The sequence below is a fragment of the Psittacula echo genome, assembly GCF_963264785.1.
Source record: "Psittacula echo genome assembly, chromosome: 1".
Lineage (NCBI taxonomy): Eukaryota > Metazoa > Chordata > Aves > Psittaciformes > Psittacidae > Psittacula > Psittacula echo.
This window is the reverse complement of record NC_137735.1, coordinates 112,991,879-113,016,307: the sequence shown is the minus strand read 5'-3', so window position 1 is coordinate 113,016,307 and position 24,429 is coordinate 112,991,879. Positions and strand designations below refer to the sequence as shown.

General features: G+C 42.4%; 1 protein-coding gene across 1 annotated transcript; it reads left to right on the top strand.

Moving 5' to 3' along the window:
* Positions 1 to 13,092: 13,092 nt before the first annotated feature.
* On the top strand, positions 13,093 to 15,951 carry FGF23 (fibroblast growth factor 23; the record flags this gene model as incomplete). Its single annotated transcript, XM_080609948.1, has 3 exons — positions 13,093 to 13,303; positions 14,892 to 14,995; positions 15,514 to 15,951. The coding sequence occupies 3 exons, from the start codon at positions 13,093 to 13,095 to the stop codon at positions 15,949 to 15,951; spliced, it is 753 nt and encodes a 250-aa protein (XP_080466074.1).
* Between the last annotated feature and the right edge of the window lie 8,478 nt (positions 15,952 to 24,429).

The following is a 24,429-nucleotide window of genomic DNA, read 5'->3' as shown; positions in this document are numbered from 1 at the left end:
AGATGTCTTAGAGGGGTCACCAGCACAGCTTGTGCCTTGCTGGAAGGCAGTCTAAGAGCTGATGGCATCTTCCTATCCAGCCTTGACATGAGCCACATCTGTCCTGTGCACCAAGCAGAAACTGTCCTTCCTACTGGTACTCACCCCTACCAACACAAATGGCTGCAGAAATCACCTGAAGGATACGTTCCCCGGAAGAGAAAAGTATGAAAGGGCACAGGTAGAAAGAGTCTGACCTCCTGAGGCTGATGACTGCAATTTTTTATTGACTGTTATTATTGTTGCCCTCTGGTGGCTATTTCGTTATTTCTCAGCTACTTGTCAGAGCCCAAGTGTGGGTTCTGTACCACGGGCCTGGGAACAAGGAGGAAAGGAGACGATCACCTCATGGCTGTGATTGGATATAGGCTTCAGGTCCCTCGGTTGCAGCCTTATATAGGAAGGTGACAATTGTAACTGTTAAGCCACAGAACACAGTATTTGGGATGCAGGTATTTTCTTGATGGGCAACTTTTCATAACACTAGGCAGGTAAAGAGATGATGAAAACTACTTCACTTTTGCCCCTAATTTTCCAACCCAAAGAGGTGCCAAGTTTTTTGCAAACACAGAGCCTGAGCCTAGGCATCAAACACAGTGCCACACGCAATACCTTAAAGGACATAGACATGGACCTGTTGGAGAGGGTCCAGAGGAGGGCCACAAAGAGGATCAGAGGGCTGGAGAACTCCTCCTATGAAGAATGGCTGAGAGAGTTGTGGTTGTTCAGCCTGGAGAAGAGAAAGCACCAGGGAGACTTTATTGTGGCCTTTCAGTACTTAAAGGGCTTATAAGAAAGAAGGGGACAGACTTTTTAGTAAGGTCTGTTGTAATAGGACAAAGGATGATGGTTTTAAAGTAAAAGAGGGGAGATTCAGACTAGATACAGGGGAGAGTTTTTTACAATGAGGGCACCAGAACAAGTTGCCCTGAGAGGCGGAAGATGTCCCATCCCTGGAAACACTCAGTGTCAGGCTGGATGGGGCTCTGAGTAACCTGACATAGTCGAAGATGTCTCTGCTTATTGCAGGGGAAGGTTGGACTAGATGACCTTAATGGACCATTTCAGGCCAAAATATGATTCTGTGGTTCTATGACATAAAATGACAAGGCTCATTTAATCCCCCTGCTATTGCTCATGATACCTGTGGCAGGAAATCTTGGCTAGCAGCATGGAGCACCCTGAGTGGGAAAGCAGAAAGGAGCACCTTTTCCAAATTATACTGAAGACAGCAACTTTAAAACGTTTTAAGAAACCCCTTTCCCCCCCCATTACCTCACCCAGCGCATTGTTACAAATGGTGCTGTGGGACCATTTGTAAGCGATCACAGATGATACGGTCTCCACTCCTCAGCAGAGATGCTCTTTGCAGGACCGGGAGCCCGGGGAAGATGCTGGCGCTCTGGCTGCCAGGGGGCAGTGTGTCACCTGCAGAAATGACGGCTCGGGGGGTTGGAAAGAAACACAGCAGGGAAGAAACCACAGGAGGGTCACCATCACTGGAAAAAACGCATATGAAGAAATCCACTAGGCAGAGATTTAACTCACCTGGAAAATCCAGAGCATCATATAAAGCTATGGACACTTCTCCATCAGGTACTGGGCTAGCACAGCTTTTCTAGAAAAGTGGCAGGTGCGACACTAGTTTCACATATAGATGCAGCCAGAGCTTTCCTCAAAGGAAGAAAACCCTAGGCTTTCAATTCAGTAAAGAACCCTAACACTTTCAGAAGTGTTGTTTATGTATGTAACTGTAGCTCACATGCTAGAACATGCACACAGGTAAGTCAGAAAAGTGACACCTGAAAGCATTCAGCATTTTTCACCCATTTTGTTTTTAGATCAGTCCCTGGGGCTGGTCAGCCCCTGAGCCCTAAGTCATTCCTGTCATATCCCTTTCCACTTTGCTATTCTGGCTCTGCGCCCCATAAAATCCCACTAGTGCCTTATAGCATGGTAGTCACTCAGCAGCAAGTCCCTCCTGATCCCAGATCAGTGTGAGCATGTGCCTGGCTGGGCAGAGAGGCTGCTGCTAGGGCCCTGAGGGCACTAATTGGCCTTGATGGCCCTGACCAGCTTCACCTGGTCTGAAATACATGGACTGAGATACATCATCATAACCCTGGAGATTAACAACACGCTTGTCTGGGAACTGGCAGCATTAGCATGGATTTTCACTATTCTGTACAATCTTTCTGATTCTGGAGCTGGAGGAGAAAGACACCTCTGGGACAAAGTTCACACCGGGGTTCTGTAGTTGCAGAGGAAGCCGGGAACAGTTTACGCTGTGCTCGACTAGTATCTGGGAATCCCGAACTCAGCTCCCAGCTCTGCCACAGGATTCGTCCTTAACCCTGGATGATGAACTGAAATTCACTGCACTGCCTCCTGTACGCAGGCAGGGGACGCTGCGAAAGTGATAAGGTAGGAAACTAAATTAGCCATACAGGCTGGACTGGGGCAATTCTGAGAAGTAGGGAGCAGACAGACACCTAGGCAATGTATTTTCCACGTGCTAATAATAATCACTCCACGCTTCTGTATGCTGTCCTTCATGTAGAAAAACTGCAACCAGATCCGCACCCTCGTGTTCTCCAGGCTGAACAAACGCGGCTCCAACAGCTGCTCCTTGTACATCACGTGCTTCAGTCTGCGCACACCTTAGTCCCCCTTCTCTAGGCTTGCTCCAGCTTGTTAACATCTCTCTTGCAATGTGTACATAGAGTTCAAAACCAGACACATTGTCAGATGTGACCTCAGAAAAGGGAAACAAACACTTCCTTCAATCTGTTGGCTATGCTTTTGCTAATGCAACCCAATATGCCATTGTTTTTTTATTGGTTGCATTGATAGTCTTTCTTACACTGGAGTCTCAGAGGGCAAGGAGTGGCAAAGGCAGAGAGTCTATAAACCAGGGATTCCCCCTCCAGCCTCTCAAGGGAGCTGCCAGACATTCATTTAAGACAGTTTTGTGTAAGAGCATGACAATGGGGTGAGGCTGTTGTCTGGATTTCATTAAGTGATTTGCAAACAAATTAAAATGTTGTGAAATAGTCTGGTCCCTATGGAGCTTAGCAATGCTCAGTTCCATTCCCACTGTTGCTAAGGGAAGCAGAGGATATTCAGCATCTTTGACAGACATTTGCAGGCCATGATCTAAAGGTGTCTCGGTGACATCAGAGCGCTGGTCAGTGTCGGCTGTGTAACTTAAGATACACTCATAAAAGGAAATAACCCCAAATTGGTTTTGCATTCTGGTTTTGGGGTTTTACTCTTGGAATTTACTGAGGCCACCCTGCTCTGCATCAGTTTAAGCAGTGGAAGACAGATTTAGGTCTCAGGCATTTAACTACAGATGACTTTGTTCCTTGGAAAAATGACCCTACTGCAAGCTCTTGTGCCTCACATTTGGAATTACAAATGACTCAGCAGAAGCCAGGAGGACATTTGATTTCCGTGTCAGAATGCAAGATTAAAGGAGAAAGTAAGAATCTCTTCCAGCAGTTGGGTAACAGGGGGAGACTGAGGCTAAGACAAGCAGTGTGTGAATATCTCTATGTTTAATATATATAATGCAAACTGGATTTACAGCTCAGTGCAGTGACCAATCCTGGCTGATGAAATAGCTATCACTGGAAAAAAGTCCTAAAACCAAACAACCAAGTATGCAGCCACAAGCGGAGATGTCTTTTTTCTCCCCAGCCAAGCTCTGCATCCAGCTCAACCCAAAAGCATGTTTGTTTTGGAAGCTGTAGTCTGCTGAAAAGTGTTTGGCCAAAATCCAAGGGGCCAACAAGTCCAGATGAGCTGAACAAGCTGTGTCCTTGGATCATGAGATGTGAATGTATTATTCAATCCTGGATTGCATGCATGCATGCATGTTGCTGTTGGTTATTTTTTGTTACAGGGTGTGGACCAAAATGCCTTGATTGGGACTAAATTTCTGTCCCCTACATTAACCGTTTACGATTCACAATTTTATTGTGCGCTTATGATTTCATGGGCCAGAGCTCGCAACCCTAGAATAGCTCCTCCAAGAACAACACAACCATACCAACTTATGTCAAATGAACAATCACTAGCAATAGTGTATAAACCAACAGAGTCATTTGCAATTATATGTGTTTCAGGGCTGTTTGTAGAAGAATAACTATTTTTTTCTCAAGTATTTGTGATGAGAACTGAGTTGTTCCAGGTAATCAGAGCCTGTTTCTTTTTCCTGGGGTTATTCCATCTGTGACCTGGGCCCAGGACTCACTGGGCTAACACAAACCTTCCAGGTTATTGAGGAGGCTGCCAAAACATAAGGAAGGTAGCTACAATAACTTGCATAGGTGTCATTCAGTGAGATCATCATCAGTTTTCAACAGCACTTTAGCTGCCCCAGTTATCACAGTATCACACAGTATCACAGTATGTTAGAGATTGGAAGGGACCTCAAAAGATCATCTAGCCCAATCCCCCTGCCGGAGCAGGAACACCTAGATGAGGTTACACAGGAATGTGTCCAGGCGGGTTTTGAATGTCTCCAGAGAAGGAGACTCCACAACCTCCCTGGGCAGCCTGTTCCAGTGTTCCGTCACCCTCACTGAGAAGAAGTTTCTTCTCAAGTTTAAGTGGAACCTCTTGTGTTCCAGTTTGTACCCATTACCCCTTGTCCTATCATTGTTTGCCACTGAGAAGAGCCTGGCTCCATCCTCATGACACTCCCCCTTTATATATTTATATACACTAATAAGGTCACCCCTCAGTCTCCTCTTCTCCAAACTATAGAGACCCAGCTCCCTCAGCCTTTCCTCATAAGGGAGATGCTCCACTCCCAGGGAGGGACAAACAGCTTATATTTGCCACAAGGTCAAAACACAAGCAGTTACTGCAAAACAGTGGACGCATGACAAATCCTTACCATACCTTGACTCTTGGAAGTGCTTCCATGAAGCCAGGCCTTCAGATCTCAGGCTGAGTTGATGGGAACAAGCAGCTTATTTGACTCTAACTTCATGATATTGCCTAGCTTGATCCACAGTCCCTTAGTGAAAATACATGAAGTACTTAGTCACATAGCTAACCCTATGCAAAAGCACTAAATTCCACTGCTAGACTAACAGCAATGTTGGGAAATAGGAAACTTTGCATAAAACAGTTTTACCAAAATAAAACAGTCTCTCAGCCTATTTTTAGTCACCTTGCAGTATACTACAAGAGGAGATGGATGCATGAACTGATTTTCTTGTGAAGGCTAGATTCTCAGGATTCCTAACGACCTAGAAGCAAGCACAACAGGAGAAAGAATACACCTTGAGCATATCTGTAGACATCATATTGCAGATTTTAGAGGGAAACTTGCAGATTTTAGAGGGAAACTTGCAGATTTCAAAAGAAGACAAGAATAATCTCAAATAGGATTTATTTTCTACACCCCTGTAACAACCAACATGCAGGAGTACAGCCCACTTGAGTGACTGGGAAATTTCTTCTGTGGGAAATTTCTTATGCATGTTTGTGTTCTGCACAACCTCACATTATGCTGAGCTGTTCATCAGATGCCATGAAGGTGTTAACTTGACTTAATTTCCACTCTTTCCCCAGAAGTGGAGCCTGAGGGATGAATGAATCATGGAGGGGTCTTGAAGCGACACCAGTGTCAAAGAGACACGTACAGGCTAGGCAGCCTCTGGCATGTAAAAAGGTCAATCAGGGCTATGGAAATGTTAAAAAGATTATTTTTTTTATTAAAAAGAAAGTATTAAGTTGCATTTTCAAGTTTTAAAGGAAATGTCAGCCAGCAAATCTTTGTTTTTGGAAAACTGAGCAGTTTGATGAGAGTCCAAAGCTTCCATAAAGATGACAAAACCAGCCTACTTGTCTTCTTTGAAAGAGAATGCATTTCCCAACCCGCCCTAGCATGACACCAGCTTGTGCCAGCTGTGAAACAGCCAAAGATCAGTAGGGCCCAGGTGCAGGATCAGTGTCCCAGCAGCTGATGAACCTGTGCATGTGGGGTCCAGTGTGTCGCTCAAGTTCCTCCTTGCCAGCAGCATGACAGGCCAAGGAAGCATCATGAAGAGCTACTGTGTCTGTAATACTCGGAAATAGCGTAGCTGCTAATCTACCTGAAAAGCCATTCTGTGATGGAGAACATGAACTGAGGGCAGAGTTCAAGACATATCTTTGCCAGATTTCCATTCAGCTTAATAAGCTCTTCTTTATATGCTCCAGGTGCCCCATCACAGAAACACCTCACAACCAGACCCCAGCTTCTGAGCAAAGCTGAGCTAACACAGTTTTAGGTGAAAAAAATGATGTTACTGTTGCTTATCTTGCCCTGCCATTTATAAAGGTTGAGCTCCATGTTGCTTTAGCATCCAGAATCACACGTTAAGTCTTGCAGTAGCTGAGGAAATCTTTGTACTTTCTTTGCATTAGAAGTAGTGGGTATAAGAGCAATGCTTGTTTCAGACATTGCTTCTGCTTATAAGGCTGCCATCTCCATCCCTACTAACCCCCTGTGTAAGGGCATGCATTTCTCAAGAGTAAAATCCCATTGCAGCTGAAAAACCAAATGTCCTCAAAGGTTGCAAGTAGTTTGCCATGCTAGCAAACTACATTTTACAACACTGGACTCCAACCTGAGTGCCACCAACCCCTGCATGGTTTTATGAGAAAAGGAGTTCACACATCTATAAAAGTGTCTGTAAAGTTGAGTTCTCTACTTTGTGTGTGTTGATGTGCAGGAGAAAAAAATTTCCTTGACCAGTTCAATAGCAGCACTATTTCAACAGCATTTGGCTTTGAGGGCTTGGATTCAGTATAGTGGCCATAATCAAATATCAAAGATTACAAAAGCATCAGGACGTTTAAGTTCCCCTCAACCCTGAACACCCAAATGCTTCAATTTCAAGTCTGAAAAATAGCACAGGAAAAGAAGGCTTCCCCAAGGGCACATTTCTATTTATACTGCATTATGGGATATAGGAAACAATGGAGATGTGTCCAGGGAAGAAAGAAGGTTCTCGCAATGAAACAAGGTATGGACAAGTGCTGCAGGTTCTTACCGTTAGGCATGTGGATTTTATTTTATAGAAGGTGGACTGAAGCAAATCAAGATCTTCAGTCTGGAGTCTGAGCAGCAAGAACAACAATCAAAGGATGCTCAGAGAAAGCATGAAGAGACCTCCATGTGAGAGCTCAAGTTGAGCTGGGCTATCTAGTTTTGAGGAGAAAAAAAACCTAAGAGATGATACAAGTATGTGTGTAGGGACAGAATTAACTTGAAACTCTTTCATTCTTATGGCACCTTAGATGCAATTGTGAGTTGCACGCCAAGAGGTGGAATTATGGGTTTTTAAATATATATATATATTAAGTCAGATTTAGATTATCAGGAGAGCTTGATACCACAAGACACTGAGAAAGGGCATTTAGTTCAACCACCTGCATCACTCAAGCAGATTACCTCAGAGTTTGCTCCTATACAAAAGCAGCAGCTACCAAAGCCAAATGTGAAAAGATGTCTCTGTGCACTTTTCCTTCACTCTCTTGGTGTACTCACTCACAACTATACCTCACATCTTGACCACTTATCACCCACTTCCTACGCTGGGACCCACCCTCAGATCCCCACGGGCATTTCTCATTTGGGCAAGGACATCTTCTCATGTACCTACTACCAAGCATATTAGATAATCTATGGGGTTGGTTGTGTCCAAATGCTGACCTGAGCTGCAGGAGAAGCATGTCTGCATTGGAAAGGGGCTTCCCATTCACAGAGAAATGGGTCCTACAACCTGGGAGACTCCATTTCAATAAACTGGAAGCAGCTCTTTGGAAATGGAGGGTATCAGCAGCTCTAGTCTACAATACCTAAGAAAATTCAGATCCTTTAAAATGGCAGAAACACTCTCTGTTCAGAAAACACAACCTTTTACGGACTGGTTCTGCTTTGACTGGGAGCTTTGCCAAGGATTTCAGCTGGAGGAGGAATGAGGCCCTTCATTTCAGTTAGCTAGAACAAAACAACACAAACAGCATCACAAATGCCCATCTGGGACATTTACAGGCAAGGAAGTCTGTTTTCTTATCTACCTCCTCCTCAGAATACAGTGAAACACTGGGGCCCTTTCTGCCTTTGTTGCATTAAATTTTGACAGCACACAGCCTCTAAAGCCAGAGGTAGAAAGCTGCCCCCCTTTTTGGTCCTGTGAACCACAGCTGGAAGATTACGCCAGTCTTCTGCCTGACTGGAAATAAAAGTGTCAAGAATAAAGGATGGGCACTTCTCAGGAAGGCCATACGTCCCCCATGCTGTGGAGAAAGGCATCAAGGAAGCTACTCTAGCAATATCACTGTCTGAGCTGTCTGTGCAAGTGACTTAGCACTTCTGAAATTAGAAACGTCTACTGCATAGAGAAAGGGTGAGGGGGGGGAAACAGAAGACCGAAAACAATATGTTTGGCAAGCACATTGCAGAAACTTCTAGTACACGCTGCAGTCCCAGACCCAGTGGGCTGTGCTTACCTCATTTGTTTCACGTAGGTGAACCTAGCCAGGATGTTTTCTTTAGTCGTGGGCAGTGTGACAAGAATGGGACATCCAAATAAGGTCACTCAGGATGTGTTTAACAACACCGGGTAAAGTCTGTGGCAAAGGCTCCTGCACACACAGACACATAGAGCATCCACTGTATGTACCGTTGGCTTAGTGCGTCATTATTCCTAGAATAAATTCTGGAGAGCCACTCCACCCTTGTATTTGCAACGCAAATACACAAAAGATGTGATTGTCCCAGAGCCAGTTATTACAGTGACTTTAAGGAAGGGGAGGCAGAGAGAAGGGCCCCTGATTTCCCTGCCTTTTTTGAAGAGACGCAGTGCAAGGGAAATTGTTTAAAGCAGGGGTGGTTTCAAATCTGTCAACCCAAACTCCCTTGTGATCTTTGAAACAGCGGAGAGCAAAAGGCTTCCTGAGGCCACCCCAGACACCCAAAAAGCGCAGAGTTCTGCAAAAGGACAAACCACGCACCTGTTTAAATATAAGTCAATATGCTTTATTGAGCAACAGTGCTACAGGTGCTCCTACATGATGAAAGCTTGTCCAGTGCTAGGAGGGAACGTGCATTTTCACTCGCAGGTAGTAACAGGGAAGGCAACCCCATTATACCGAGCAGAAAATTCCCTTTTTTAGCCTGAAAATTTTGGATGGTGCATAAAGCATTTTCAAGGGGTCTGCAAGAGGTGACTGAGAGCAAATCACTTGTAGTGACTTAAATTTGTTGTAAAAACTTGCCTTTCCCTTGTGAGTCATCTGCAGTTGATTGCAGTGATAAGCAATAAAAGAAAGGAGTTACTTTGCTAGCAGTGGGACAAGGGATGATATACAGTTAGTGAGATCAGGGGTTTACAGATTTGAAACTGTAGTTTTGATCCAAAAATGACTTAATGCTGAAACTCAAAGCAGTCAAAATGAGGGAAAGTCAGATCCCAGGCTGCTTCCATGACCCTCACTCAGTTCCTTCTGTGTACAGCTTTGGGTATAATTTGCAGTTAAATGATAATATTTAAATAAATTACAAATCTTTTCACTGAATATTTGCTTCATTCAGCACTAAAGGTGTTTATTTACTGATGTTCAGTGGTCTGTGCCCTATTTGCTGTGTGTCCTGGGCTAGCACTCCTACCAATGAGGCACAAATATCAGAGGCATTACAGCTGAAGCACCCAGCCCAGTTCAGCACCCAGACTAATTGCCTTAAACAGGCCTGTGCTGTCCCTGAAGCAAGGAGCATGGAGCCAGCAGCAACAGGCCTGGGATGAAGGCATGGCAGAGAGAGAGAGGGGAATGAGACCCACTAAAGGGCAGAACATCAATAGTTTCTTCAAGTTTCAGCCTGCGAGCTTCTCATCCATCATTTGCTTTCAACCTCGCTCCAAAGTGAAAATTTCCTTGCTTTACCTCAGTGGTTCCTGACTTCCACCACAGGTGGTAACTCAAGGCTGTCTCCCAGCCGCAGGATGCTTCCAAGGAAAGCCCTGTGCCACTGTGGCACTTGACACTGGTTATATAACATCGCTGAGATGGGACGTGGACAGTGTGGCCATCTTGATCATAGAATCATCCGTGTTCAGTCCTACAGTATAGGTCAGACCTACTCTTTCCCACTAGCATGTCTCATGCTCCACATGTACTCACGTGGCTGTTTTCACAGCACCCCCTTTCCCTCCTATCTTCTTGAAAGTGTAGGCTCCTCATGGAAGGGACTAAGCTGTTTTCCTATTTGAACAAAACTGAGCACTACCTGAATATCCATTTAGACTAAGTTAGCAGTTAAAGATGAACAGCAGTTCTGAGTTCGCTGAAATGGTTTTGCTCTTCAAATTCAATTCTGGTTTTCTTTCTTCTAAATCAAGTGATATCTGTAAGACTGCAGCTGATTACTTACTGAGAACTGAGAAAAGCTGCCTTGATTCATCAAACCTCTCAGAACAATATAGAAATCTAAAAAAAGCAATACCGACATACGTGGTAAGGGTGCAGAAATATTATTGCTGATGTAACAGCGTAACAATACATGAGGAGAAAGGCTGTCATCGCTAACAGACACAGCTGAAGAAGTCAACAAGCTTTCATACACCCGGTTACTTCAGTAGCAGAATGGGGAGGAGAAGGTAAGTGGCATACCAACAGAAGGAATAAATGGATCAGCCTGGAATAAAAAAGAAATGGACTGTTAAAAAGAACAATGTGCAGTGGTCATTCATAGATTTAAAACAAAGGCCTATGAAAAGGCAAAATTTGCCTTATGGTCTTCACAGAGACTTAAGTACATTAACTTTAGCCCAGCAGCTTAAACAGAGCTCTGAGGAGTCTGGAGTTAAGCTGACCCTATAGGAAAATTTTGAATATGTCAAACAATTTAAGCATGTGAAAGCAGTCTTTGCTTCTTTGACACATAAAACACTGAAACAGCTGCTCACAACTGGCATGTGCTAAAATGGGGTTTCAATACATTTTCTAACATCTGAGATCTGTTTCTCTGCAGCTATGACAGTGGAGAGAGATCAGCTCAGCGGACAATGGCAAGCATAGAAAAATGTCATGATGAATATGAAATATCAAAGCAGAAAAACTGCATTCACAAAAGAATCACAAAAAACCCCAAGAGGACACTCTACCCTCTCACAGAAGAACATGAGTGCCTCTCACACAAGTGCCTCTCACAGAAACTTTTGCAACAGCTTCTGAGGTATACATATGCACATTTCCATGGTACTCCAGTGGAAGGGAACAAAAAAAACCCCAAATAAACAAACAATAAACAAACCAAACCCCCCAAACATTTGTTTTAATACCAGAGTGAGAAATATTGGTGGATAATTTCAACAATAAATAGACACGTCACTTTAAAAAGAAAAAACAACCCTACTTTCTTTGCGAGATATCCTTTAAATTGAAGCATGTCAGATGTTATAACCAGTAAAACATCTGTAGCCTAGCTTGCTTTCCTTTCAGTGAAGACAGCTTTGTCACTCTACTTAGGGTAAGATATGACCCTTATACATTTTGGCTAAACAATGCTGTCATTACACAGTGTATATACACTGATGCAAGTCTCTGGATTTACACAGGTACGACAGAAGAATTTGGCAGTATTTTGCTAATTTTAAGCAATAAAAGCAAATCAAATCGGCTTCTTCAGTTGGTTTCACTTGTATCAATCCATCAATCCATGTTTGGTGCTGGCGGCATTGCTACACAGCTTATTAATGAAACTAAGAATTCTTCATGCTCTGTCCAACAACAGATTGCAACTGAACCTAAGACTGCTACAATTAAAATCTTCATTTTCCCTTAAAAACAAAAAAAAAGTGTTCTGTACTCTTTTCAGTTTTGTATTAATTTTTGAAAGAAAACTTAACACAGGCTCGTTTTATAACCAGTTCTTCCTATCACCCTTTACACAGTGTTGCATTAGTACAGCATTTTCATACAATAAATGGACGTATTTTTTTTAAATCAGAAAATTTGCTTGTAAAGATGCAGAACATTGGCAGAACAACTGGAAAGCAGGTATTGTGTCCTGGAGCATTTTTTAACATCACTGTCCACTTGCTACTTTTACCTATGGAGTCCTTCCAAGCTTGCTTGCTGTACCTGAATTACTGAAAATGTGCCAGTATGAGCGATTCAGGCTTGATGCAGATCCTAGATCTACTGGTCACACTAACCCCTATGACTCCAGGAAAGACTGCCAAGCAGATGTCCAATGCAGGAACAAACATGCAGTTTTAAATGTTTTACAGGTGATTTTCAGCTGTTTGGCCAGCTTTAAATTATTTGAGTGACTCAAAAGGAATCAGGAGAAATAAAAGGGACAACTTATTTGAAGTGGGTCATGCTCATATCAAGTTTCCTTTGCTTAAATGGAGTGACACAAATATCAGCACCACAAGTTTACTGCTAAACTTATACCACAATGAAGGAGGAATCAGGCCCAGAGCAAACTAATATCAGCTTTTGATACATTTGCAAAATACGGTATCAGTATTTGCTGTTTCCAGTAAATCAGATCTAGTTTGGAAACCGAGAGGGCAGGTGGCAATCTGAATAAACATGTCTGAAAAAAAAAAGGGATCGTTCAGGTCTGGAGGGTCATTCCCTTCAGTAAAAGTAAACCGCACTGGATTGCTCTTCCTGGACCTAACAGTAGGGGCGTGGGAAGCTTTCAGATGTCACAGGGTTGTCGATAACATTTGAACATATGATTAGCTTTCGTGAGCTGTCTTTAGAAACCTCACATTTCTTCCCCCCCACAGCTTAGCCAGAGATCCTTCCCTTGAGGTTTAGGGCCACTTAAAATGTTGCTTTGACAAAAATCAAGGATGTGGAGAAGTTTTTCCTGTGTGATGTCACTTTGTTGCCCTTTAAAAGACTCTGCAGAAAAGAAGGGAACTTATCTGAGGGTTCACTCTCCAAACACAGGTGACCAAGAGCAAGCAAGAAGCACAGACTCACATCAAGTTGCAGATACAGACCAACTGCAAGGAAGGGTGAGCCATGCCACAGAGCAGTGCTTACTACTTGCTGCTGGTACTCTGTAGCCTGAAGGCTATCCTCGCCTTTCCCAATTCCTCTCCACTGCTGAATCCCAGCTGGGGGAATGGAGATCGCCTGATGCACCTCTACACAGATACAGAGAGGAACAGCTTCCATCTCCAAATCAACGCTGATGGCTATGTTGATGGTGTTCCTCACCAAACCATTTACAGTAAGTAGCTTACTATAGAACCTCAGTCTTCAGGGGAGTAGCGGAGGGAGAACAAGGCTTTTGCTACTTCACTACCTATAGAAAATCCTCTTCTCTTGTTAGGCAGGCAGACAGAGGAGTATAACTATGGGAGGGAAAAAAAAAATTCCCTCTTGTAACTAAAAGGTTTTTAAATTGCCTTATCATAATTAATTTTTCATGGAAAACTGAGGTATTTTTCTTCCTTTGCAGAATACCTGGCCCAAACACTATGGGTGATAGAAAAATTAGGGTGTTTTTTAAGACTTATAGTGCTTTCATTGCATTTCAGAAGTACTTTTCTTTTAGCGGCACTCAAATCACAGGTAGCTAGGAATCATAAAGTCATGTTCAGTATTATTGCTGCATAGAGTCTTCATAAACTCAATTAAAAACATAAGCATATGTAATGATGTTTTTACAGAAGTCTATAAGGAGCAAAGGATGTTTTCCAAGTTATATAATCAAGGAGAAAAAAAGATCATGTTCTGCTGGTTTTCTGTTTTTGTTTTTTGGGGCTTTTTAAGGAATTACTAATGAAATACTTGCAGGAAAGCTTGCACTGTCTTGTTGTTATTCTTCCTGCATCTTTAAAGGTGTTATAAAACTCATTTTAGGTTTATGGGTCAAGAACAAAAGTGATGTTCTAGAGAACAGACAGGAAAACATGTTTTTCCCATATCTGCCATGAAACAAATACACCAGTACTGGGAAGGGTGGAGCAAGAAGGGTAAAAAATCAGACAACAAAAGGGGTCGTGAAAGGAACGGTCATTGAATCTCTGCTGGGTCACTACAGTACCACTGAGATAAATGAGAACTGAAAAGTTCTGCACAAGGGCTGCAACAACCCCGTGCAGCTGCACAGGCTGGATATGTACAGCCCTCCTGGATAGGACCTGAGGATTACAGCAGGCACTGAGTCCAACACTCACATTGAGAGGAAGGCAAACCATCCACTGTGGTCAGCAGATCAAGGAAAGTTATTCCAACGTTACTCAGCACCGGTGAAACTGCTCTTGGAGCTCTACAGCAGCCCCAGTTCAAGGTGGATGTGGAGAAACTGGAGCTGCTCTGGCAGAGGGTTTTCAGGGTGGTCAGGGGCCTTAAGCACGATCTATCAGGAAAGGCTGAGGGAGATGGGCTTGTTTGAGATAGTAAAAAGGAGCCTAAGGATGACCTAATAACACAGGGCAGTCACAAAGGTGAGAGAGACAAACTCCCCTTGGTAGTGGCCAGCGACAGAACTAAAGGCAATGTCCCCATACTGTGGTTTGGGACTTCAGAGAGGATGCTAAGAGAAGTTAAAAGTTGTCTTTGAGAGTTAGTGCAGTACTGGAACAGGGCACCCAGAGGGGTGGTGGTGTCTCCATCCTGGGAGCATTCCAAAACTCAGACAGACAAAGCCAACAGCTAACCTGATGTAGGGTGGGCAAATAGTCCCAGGTCTCATGGGGAGGGTTGTTCAGATCCCCAGAGGACACTTCCAGCCAGAGCATCTGTGGATCTGCAAAGCAACAGTGCAAAGTCAATCTGGGTCATGGACTTGACATCTTTGTTTTAATAAACAGGTGCCCTAATGATCAAGTCCGAGGGTGCTGGCTCAGTGATAATCACAGGCGTGAAGAGTGGACGCTACCTGTGTATGGACATGAGAGGAAACATTTTTGGTTCGGTGAGTGACCTTTACTAAGACGAACCTGAAAGGCAGGGGCAGTCTGCAACCATGGTGCCTACTTCCTCAGCTAGACAAGTCTGCATAGCTACAGTAGGAGGATGCAAATTTAAGTGAGCTGAGAACCTGCCACTTAGGCTAAACTTTCCCCTGTTCTTTGACTGTATTGAGTTGTAGAGCTGACAAAAATCACCTGAGTTCCTGCTTGTGTAAATAAGGGCAGAACGAGATCCAGTGATGAACCAATCTGAATTCCTGCTGTAGCATAGAGCCATGGGTCGGGAGTAGCTCAAACAGTGCTCAAACAATGTCTCTGAAAGAAAACAGTGTTATCATTATAATACCTTTGCTGAAAGCATGGGCAAGCATCTCAGATCTACTTCTGACTAAGCCTGAGTTACACGGCTGACAGATCAGAAAAACATTTGCTGCAAGACCTTGTCCCTTTTTCCATCTTTAGCTGGAACCTGGCATTCACCAGTCCCTCTGCTTACAGGTGTCTTTCTTTTTCCCTTAAGCATTACTTCAGTCAAGACGACTGTGTGTTCAACCACAAGACACTGGAAAATGGATACGATGTGTACCAATCTCTCAAACACAACTTCCTGGTTAGCTTAGGCAGAGTTAAACAAGCTTTCCTCCCTGGTGTGAATCCACCACCATACTCCCAGTTTTTATCCAGGAGAAATGAAATCCCTCTGTTTCGTTTCAACACACCTGAACCCCACAGAAACACTAGAAGCGCAGATATTGACCCAATGGATCCTCATCAGATCCTGGTCCCACAGAGAAAGATCTCTCTGTTTGGATCTCAGCTGCAGCAGCAAACAGACTTTTCCCATGTGCCCAGAGAACCGATGAGAATCAACCAGAACGACGTGGTCAACCCAGATGACCCTCATGCTATGATGGATGCCAGGAGGTACGCAAGTCCTCGCTTCTACATTACAAAATAACTGTGGTCCCACTGCTTGCAAATTGAAGACACTGGTGAATATAATAGGTGAAAGGAACTGTCTGGCATATCCAGTTTGAATGTTGAAATGGCTACTGGAAATCCTGGGAAAAAATCCTTAATTTCAAATTTTGTACCTATAGATGACAGTTTATGGAAAAAACAAGTTGGTCATTTTCCAGATGGGGATGTGTTTTACTGGAAAGAAGATAGATATTTTAAAAGAAGAATACAAACCAAACATTTTAGGGTCTGAATCACCACCGTAAGTGTGCATCAGCGAAAATGCCAATTCACCTGAATGAAACAAGAAACCAATATTATGTTTCTGATGTAACTGGGAAGAGCCCTGGAGCATCTGAGATGCCAGCAAAGACAGGGAATCCCTTACTAGCACCATCCCTGGCTGTGCAAGCACAGCAGACAGACTGTTATACTATTATATAAAAATTACTATTTTTGTTTTTAACTGCTAAGTTGGCTCTTCAGTCTCTTTTGATGCCCATAGGAGTAAAAAAGTGACCACCCTGCTGTCACAGGAGCAGCAAACATGGAAAACTGGAATAACTGACAGGAAAACAGGACAGGATCAAACGATCTTGTGTAGAAAGAGTAATTCCTGACACTTACTGAATCCAAGCTGAGGTCTGAGAAAAAAAGAAGAGAGTCTTACTGTCTCTCTAGTGCTTCTTTATCATACTTCTATATTGACTGAGTTCTACCATCACAATGTGGAAACATAATGTAGAAACATTAGTTTTGCATATTTCCAAGCCAGAGAGAAGTTCCAGGATCACTACCAAACCTAATTGATGTAAACTCTGAAGAGCACAGGACGAGTCAAATGATGAGGATTAGACCAAGGGTTCTGACTTGTATTTTGATGTTTTCTATCCTCTGAACTCATCATAGTTTTGACTGGTCTCAAAAGGAAAGGAGTGATGCTAATGAATTTAGGAGAATTTCAGGGCTGGCAGATAGTTGCGTATTTTCTTGCTTATCCAAATTAAAGCAAGACTTTTTACCTTGCTGTCTATGCAGTGGAGAGGTATGATTACATTTATATGTTCTAGTTAATTAATTCAACTTGATTCCTATACCATTCTTCTTGGCTTTTGCTCCTTGAGAACTCTGGACTGCAATTACACAAGCAAAGTTTTCATTTTGCTTAAACGGCCATAAGTAAGTCCTCTGAGCTCCCCAGGATCCAAGTCAACAGACCTACAGCAATTTGAATTGTGAAAAGTTCTTTCTTGACATATATGAAACTTTGACGAAAAATGTTGGTGGGGTTAAACCTCTGTACCAACTCTATAGTCTATATATCCTCTATATATTTTGTACATTAGAATAAAGGAAGAAGGGTTGCTCACCCCATGAGGAGTCACGAGATTTAGTCCCTAAGCTAAGAGTGAATTCACAGTGGATTTTGCATCAAAAACCATATTTGTAACTATAGAGAACTGTATAGAAATGTTGAAAGAATTAATTCTTCAAAGGAGATGCTGGCAATCACCAGCTATAAGAAAGCCTTATTTATATTGCAATATTTATTTATTTATTTGAGTGGGCCCTAAGTCCCACAAAATATTTATAAATATTTATAACAATGTATTATAGAAATTATTTCCTTTTATAAATGTACCAATAAACTTTTCCTTCTGTCCACATGATGGATTCTGCAACTTCTGTTTAAGCTCCCCATTCCAGAAGGACTCGAGTGAACAAATGATACTAGCACTGTCTGAGATTTTTTGTCCCACTATCCCCTGTGTTTTTCAGCCTCATAGGATCCATCTTCTGGGGTGTTTCATTCACCACAACTATGAAAGATCTGTGAAAGGTGATGAGAAAAAGTGTTAGTAGGTCTAGATTGACTATGAAGGGATTGTCATCTCTACTGGGAAACTACTTCTGCGACCCAGAAGCAGTGGGAAACCACTGGTCTAGCAGCTAAGTCCACTAGGAAATATTTGTCATCCTGGCTTCAAGATCTTAGGTTTAAAGATACTTGGTAAATTACCATTACTACTCACTTTTTGCTGCTCTTACAAACCATTGTAACTCCATTCCTAGGGCTATGCTAAGGCTCTGTTTTGCAGCAAAACAACCACAAAGAATGCATTTCTCATGACTGAGAACAAAGTACCAGGTAGACATTACCCATCAGTGTTTCACCCCTGCTTCTTTTGCCATGGTGGGGTTTTGGAATTACACAGCTTGATGCCTTGATATAACCTCCTACCTTCCCTTCTGAGACAGTGCTCTTTCCTTCCGGAGCTGCTGAAGGTGCAAGGACAAGGGGCAGAGGAGACTGAGCTGGCCTTTTCAAGACCCCCCAGCTGTTTTTTTTCTATTGCTAGATTTTATCTCACTGCAGACTGTGCAATTTTACAAAGTGCCCTTCAGTAATAACCCTGTAATCCTGTCTGAGAACAGTCCCAGACAGTAGTGGTGCCAGAAGTACAGAGCAACATAACAGCATAACATTGGCTCATGCAACCACTGCTCCTGCCTGCTGTGCAGGCCTTTGTTAGGATATTTTCATCACCCACCATCCTGTCTTCCCCTACCCTTGGTGTTCAACCCTTAGCTTGATTTAACAGGGCTTCACCCTCTTTTTACATTATTATCTGATTCTGTGTTTTTTAGAAAATCAAAGACATTCAAAGAAAGTCCATGGCCAGGAGAGAAAGAGATTCATACGAAGGATTTATGCTGGAGCAGAAAGACAAGCAACATTTCTGCTCTCTTTTCAGCCAAGCCCCTGTGTTTTTCACAAGGGTGAATGGTGTTTTATTTTTGAGTCATGCGTGCTTGTGAAAGAAGCATGAAAAAAGAGTAAGGTGCCAGTCAGATACGGGTCTCAAACACTACCTAGAGATGAAGATTATGAGGTATATTTGGCTACTCAAAGAAATAAGGGAGCCCTTCATTTCTTTCACCTGGAGTAGTTGTTCTTACAGAGGAAGACAGGACATGAAGGGCCACACCTGATTCAGATTCCTGTTTCTGACAGCGACTAGAACCAGGCATCTGAATGGAATGTTTCAATAATGAAAACGTAGCACCTGTTTTTTTCCAAGCCTTGTCACGCTGTTTTAGATCCTAGAGCATGATAATTCACACATCTTAGAGCATCCTTGCACTTCCCTTTAACTTTTATTCCTTTAATTCTGTAAATCTTCATTAACCTACCACACATCCCAGTCTACTTTGTGTTCTGTTAAGTGGTTGATCTGGATAATATCTAACAGAAATTGAGTATTTTGCTTAGTAACTTAGTTGAGGGCTATGTGGTTTTGCTGAAGCACACTGTGGACAGCAGCTTGAATTAGACCACAAACCCATTGCAGTACTCTGAGCAAATCCTCATCCCCAACAATTCTTCGCTGTATTCAAACAACATCTGGTGCATAAGCCAGGAGTCTATTTGCTGAGGCTAAGGCACAATCCTAGACGCAGCCTGGATGTTTTCAGAAGGGAGAAGGACCGATTTTAAGATTCAAGAAGCAGTAAGATTGGCAAATTAGCTAAATTTAACTTCCATTTCTATGATTTCTTGGGTGTTTTATGATTTCAAAGTCCTTCTGTAAAGTAGGCCTCCCCTTCTTCAACCCTAAATGAGATTCAAGTGCCCAAGAGTGAACTTCATTCCTGTCTATAAGCTTTCTGGGTAAGCAACATACTTAGGAAGTCACAGAATTTAAAACCAGCAACTTCCCAAGTGGAATATTGCCTACTTGTTCCCCCAGAACTAACCATGCATTAAGCACCAACTCCTGGATCTGCTGGTAACAGGAAGTCTTTTACAAAATGCTGTTGGTGTTTTATCTGAGTAACTCAGGGGTTTTGATTTATTTAACCCAAGTCGTTGTTTCCCATTTTCAAGGTAGAACTACATTTCCCAGCTCCTCCTTGAAAGCGGCAAGAATTACAGGTGAGATCTCATCAGTGCCTGCACAATGGCAATGATTGTACAATGATTCCTTACCTTGACGAAAGACACCTTTCAGGATCAGGCTTGCCTTTCTAAATGCAACACCACCAACTCCCCACTGTAAGTCAGAGGTTAGTATTACCCCAGTTTTTTCTCCTCCTTCATTGTTTTCAGCAATTATCTTCCAGTTTGTAGAGGATCTTCTTGTCACTGGTACCAAAGTGCTGTAGTGGGTGGTTTCATGCTGTGTCTTTAATTTCACACCTCCAATTCATCATTTCCTCCTCTGCATGATATTCTTAGTTGTCGATGATGATTCCTCACTAATATTTCCACATTCCTATATTTTTATTCAAAGTCATAAAAAAAAAAAAAAAAAGGCCCATGAGGAACTTAAGTAGCAACTTTGCTCCAGCTCAGTGCTTGACCTTGGACATTACTACTTGCTCATACGCCCATAAATTGCTTGCATACCTACTTCACCCTTTTTTTTTCTAGTAACATTTGTCTTTTCCAGTTGAGCTGGTGGTTTCCATCGTGGCATGGTGTCAAGTGCTCAATCAAAATTCACCTAGATCATTTTCCATCATTTTCCCCTTGCTAAACATCAGTTCTTCCATTAAAGGACTATCAGTTTAGTCTGGTGTGAACTACTTTTGGCAAAAATTCATTTAATTATAGTCAAGGTTTCATTTACCTCTCTTGTCTGTAATTACATTCTCCTTCAGCATTTGTTCTAATGCCTTGAATGTTATTAAGGTGAAACTAACAGTTCTGTAAGATTACTTTGTCCTCTGTTCTCAAATAAAAAATATTTTATTTCCTATTCTCTAGTCACACAGTTCCACACCCAACTTGACAGATCTATTTAAAATACTTGCTTACGGATGTGTAATTTTAGATGTGCTTTCAGAATTCTGGGATAAAGATTAGTCATTTCCCCTGACAGGAGCATATTAAATTCTTTAATTCTTGGCTTTAAACGTGGTATTTTGCCTTTCCTCATTCCCATCATCCATCTTCTTTCACCCTTGCTTTCAATACTGCTGTAAATGAAGTAATTCATTTTGGGGATAAAATTTCAGACTATTCAATCTCTATTCCATCTACACACTGCAATATTTCTGTTGTTATTTTTGTTTGTTTTCTATTTTGATACACACGTATCTCCAGATGGTTTTGCTACTTGCTTTAATTTATTTTGCAAATTCTCATAATTTCATATCTAGCTTCTTTCTACTCCTTATAGTTTCTTTCCCAGAACCAGTAATTCATTCAGAAATGACTCTTGATCTAATCAGGCCTAGAGCCTGTCCCTGCCATTTCTGCCTGTTTGTGATATAACTAGAAAATTTTACACCTCTAATTTAAACAAGCAAAGCTTTCCCCCTTTCTTCTGTATTAAGTCCATTTAAGGCTCTTAAGTATAGTTGACCTTGTTAATTTTGTGACTTTTCAGTACAGCTGACCTTATTAAACTAATTTTGTGATTTTTAAGTATAGCTGACCTTATGAAACTAATTTTGTGATTCTTGCCCTTCTGAAATAAAACCTTTTTTAATTCACTTTTCAATAGCTAGCTCTTCCAAAAATACGCTCATGACTTACCACAGTCAAGACTAGTGCATCACCACTGCTTCACTTCACCTATGGCTTGATCAACCAACTGGGCATTAAGAGGGAGAGAAAAGACCACATCCAGTTATGCTCCATAAGGGGTTCTGCCTGGACCTCAAGTGCATTCCTTTAGTGCCCAGTAATTGCCTAGTCCTGATCTGTGTTTTTACCCTGGTACCCTCCTATGCCCATATTCTCGGGAACCTTGGCTATTGTTCTCTTATTGTGCTCTCTGCGGCCCCACTGCCATCTTCTGGTGTTCAGGTAGGACATTCGTAGACTCACCCAGGGCTCCCTGCCTGCCAGAAAACCCCAGGGATGTTTACAAGTGACATGAGAGCCATCTCAGCACAGGAGACCTGCCCAAACAGCAGGCTGGATTTACCACGCACAACCAGATCATCCACACAGCAGGTTTGCCATAGCTGTGGGTGTCAGGGAAACAGCTCACATACTGTGCAGTTGATTTGTGCTCATGCAGCTGCCATTTGCCTGGGATTACTACATATCCAAAAACCTCGGGCTCATGGCCAAAGCCCTCAAAAGAGGGACACATCTGGGGAAAATCTGACATATTTTAGGTCCAGGCGTGTGGGCTGTGGATCTGAGGCAGTCTCATGAAATACCAAAAGCTTGGATAGAGAATACATCTGATCTAAATTCTGTATGTAAAAAAAACCCAACCAAACCTCTTCCTATTGCAAAGACAGAGCTATGTCTGAAAAAACAGAAACCCAAGAGAGAACTGTGGGAACAGAGCAAGTATCTTGAAAAAGAGCTGATAGTTTAAGGGAAGGAAACTGTGATATTACCAGAGCACTCTGCCAAAAGGCATGCCTGATGACTGCTAGACATTTAGCAGACTTGCCAGGAGATGATGTTGGTGGAGCCAAAACTGAGGAACAAGTGTGCTACCATGCAGAGAACTTTGAATTCCGATTTGTCTGTCCTGTCACCTTTTCCAAATCAAGACCAGCCTGGAAAAGCACTGCTTAAACATGAATGATGACTTTATCAAAGGAGGTCACAACTTCCCTACCTTTTGAAGAATCACATTTTTTGGGAGCAGAATACCACTGGACTCTTCAGCAAAAGAAAAGATTAGCTCAGAAAGGAGGGGACTGAGTTTCCTTTTGATCTTGGTGTTCTTCACAGTCATCTTTTCTTCTCCTATTCCATCTGAAAAGGCCTGCCAAGACAGCTTTTATTTTAACCTTGACCAGTTTAAAAGACTGGCAATTGGTTACATCACATCTGACTACAGGCCGTTACATGGACAAGCTGAGATGTTTCTAACATTTATTTCAGCACTATTTTCCTACAAAGGTATTCAAAAGGAATGTACCTTTTTCTTATCACTTGAAATTCTTATCATTCTGGTAATGTATTTAACAGCTTGATCTGCTTCCGCAGCCTCTCTTGCATCTTGGCAGCTACTGCTGAAAATCCACCCTGTAGTTAAAGCCTTGTCTCCTGCTGCTAATTAGAGACTGGCATTTCACAAGGACAAAACATTCATTGCCCACTACTGAGTAATCCCTCAAATATTTATGTTCTGTTACTATTCCTAACAGAACCATCTATAACTGCAGCTCTCCTTTCCCATGATCCCAATAAACTGTACGGAATTACTGTACAAATGTGCAAGAGTCACTTTATCAAAAGAGCAAGAAGATAGATTTCATCTCGGTGTCGATTTAAAGACTTTAAAAGACCAGTGCCATACATAGACCTAAAGAAAAAAGGCTTTACAATTAACTTCAGAAGCTTCCAAAATTACTGATTTACTTTTTAATGCATAGAGAAGCCTATCTCTGATATGATGAAGGTGAAATAAAACATGTAACCCTAATAGGGGAGGCTGTAAGATCACTGTTCTGGGTTCAGCAGTAGCAGTCGTTTTTCTCCTTCTTAGTAGCTGGTGCAGTGCTGTGGTTTTGACTTTCAGCCTGAGAACAGCGCTGGTAACACCGACGTTTTTAGTTGCTGCTCAGTAATGTTTAGTCTGACCAAGGACTTTGTGAGTCTCATGCTCTGTCAGGGAGGAGGGGAAGCTGGGAGGAAGCAGAGACAGGACACCTGACCCAAACTAACCAAAGAGGTATTCCATACCACAGCATGTCATGCCCACTATATAAAGTGCGGGCAGTTACATGGAAGGGTTAGATCACTGCTTGAGTTGGGCTAGGTATCGGTTGGCAGGTCGTATTCTCTTCCTTTGTTACTTCCCTTATCATTATTATTATTATCAGTGGTAGCAGCAGTGGTTTGTGTTATACTTTAGTTACTGGACTGTTCTTATCTCAACCTGTGGGAGTTACGTTCTTTCGATTCTTCTCCCCATCCCTCCGGGAGTGGGGGGGGGAAGGGAGGGAGTGAGAGAGCAGCTGCATGGCTGACTGAGTTTAAACCACAACAATCACCTAGACCAGTATCCTGTCTCCAACAATGGCAAGTGCAGATACATATGGAAAGATTGCAGCAGAGCAACTGCAGAACACACTCGACTGCTTATACTCCCCCAGCGACTGGCATGTTTTTGCACCAATTTAGTGTGTTTTATAACGTGTTGATTAGGACATTCTAGCTCTTAAGTTTTTAATTGAAAAATGCTACTTCATGAACATAGGAGCTGTTGAGAAAACTGAAACTGTTTCACCCTTTGATATTTTTCATGGATAGGCACTATTGTACCGTCTGCTTGCCCTATGGAAGAGTTAACCCAAGATAAAAGAATTTGTTAACAGTAATAAAGAAAACAATCATAAAGACAAGGTTTCTTAAGGATGGGTCTAAATTTTAACCACTTACACATACATTAAAGAAGGTAAATCATATTAGAGTCAAAAATCCATATGGGAAGAATACCACCCAAGTGGCAAAGCATTTAACAAGTAAGTAGATGTTCCCCTAGGATATTCA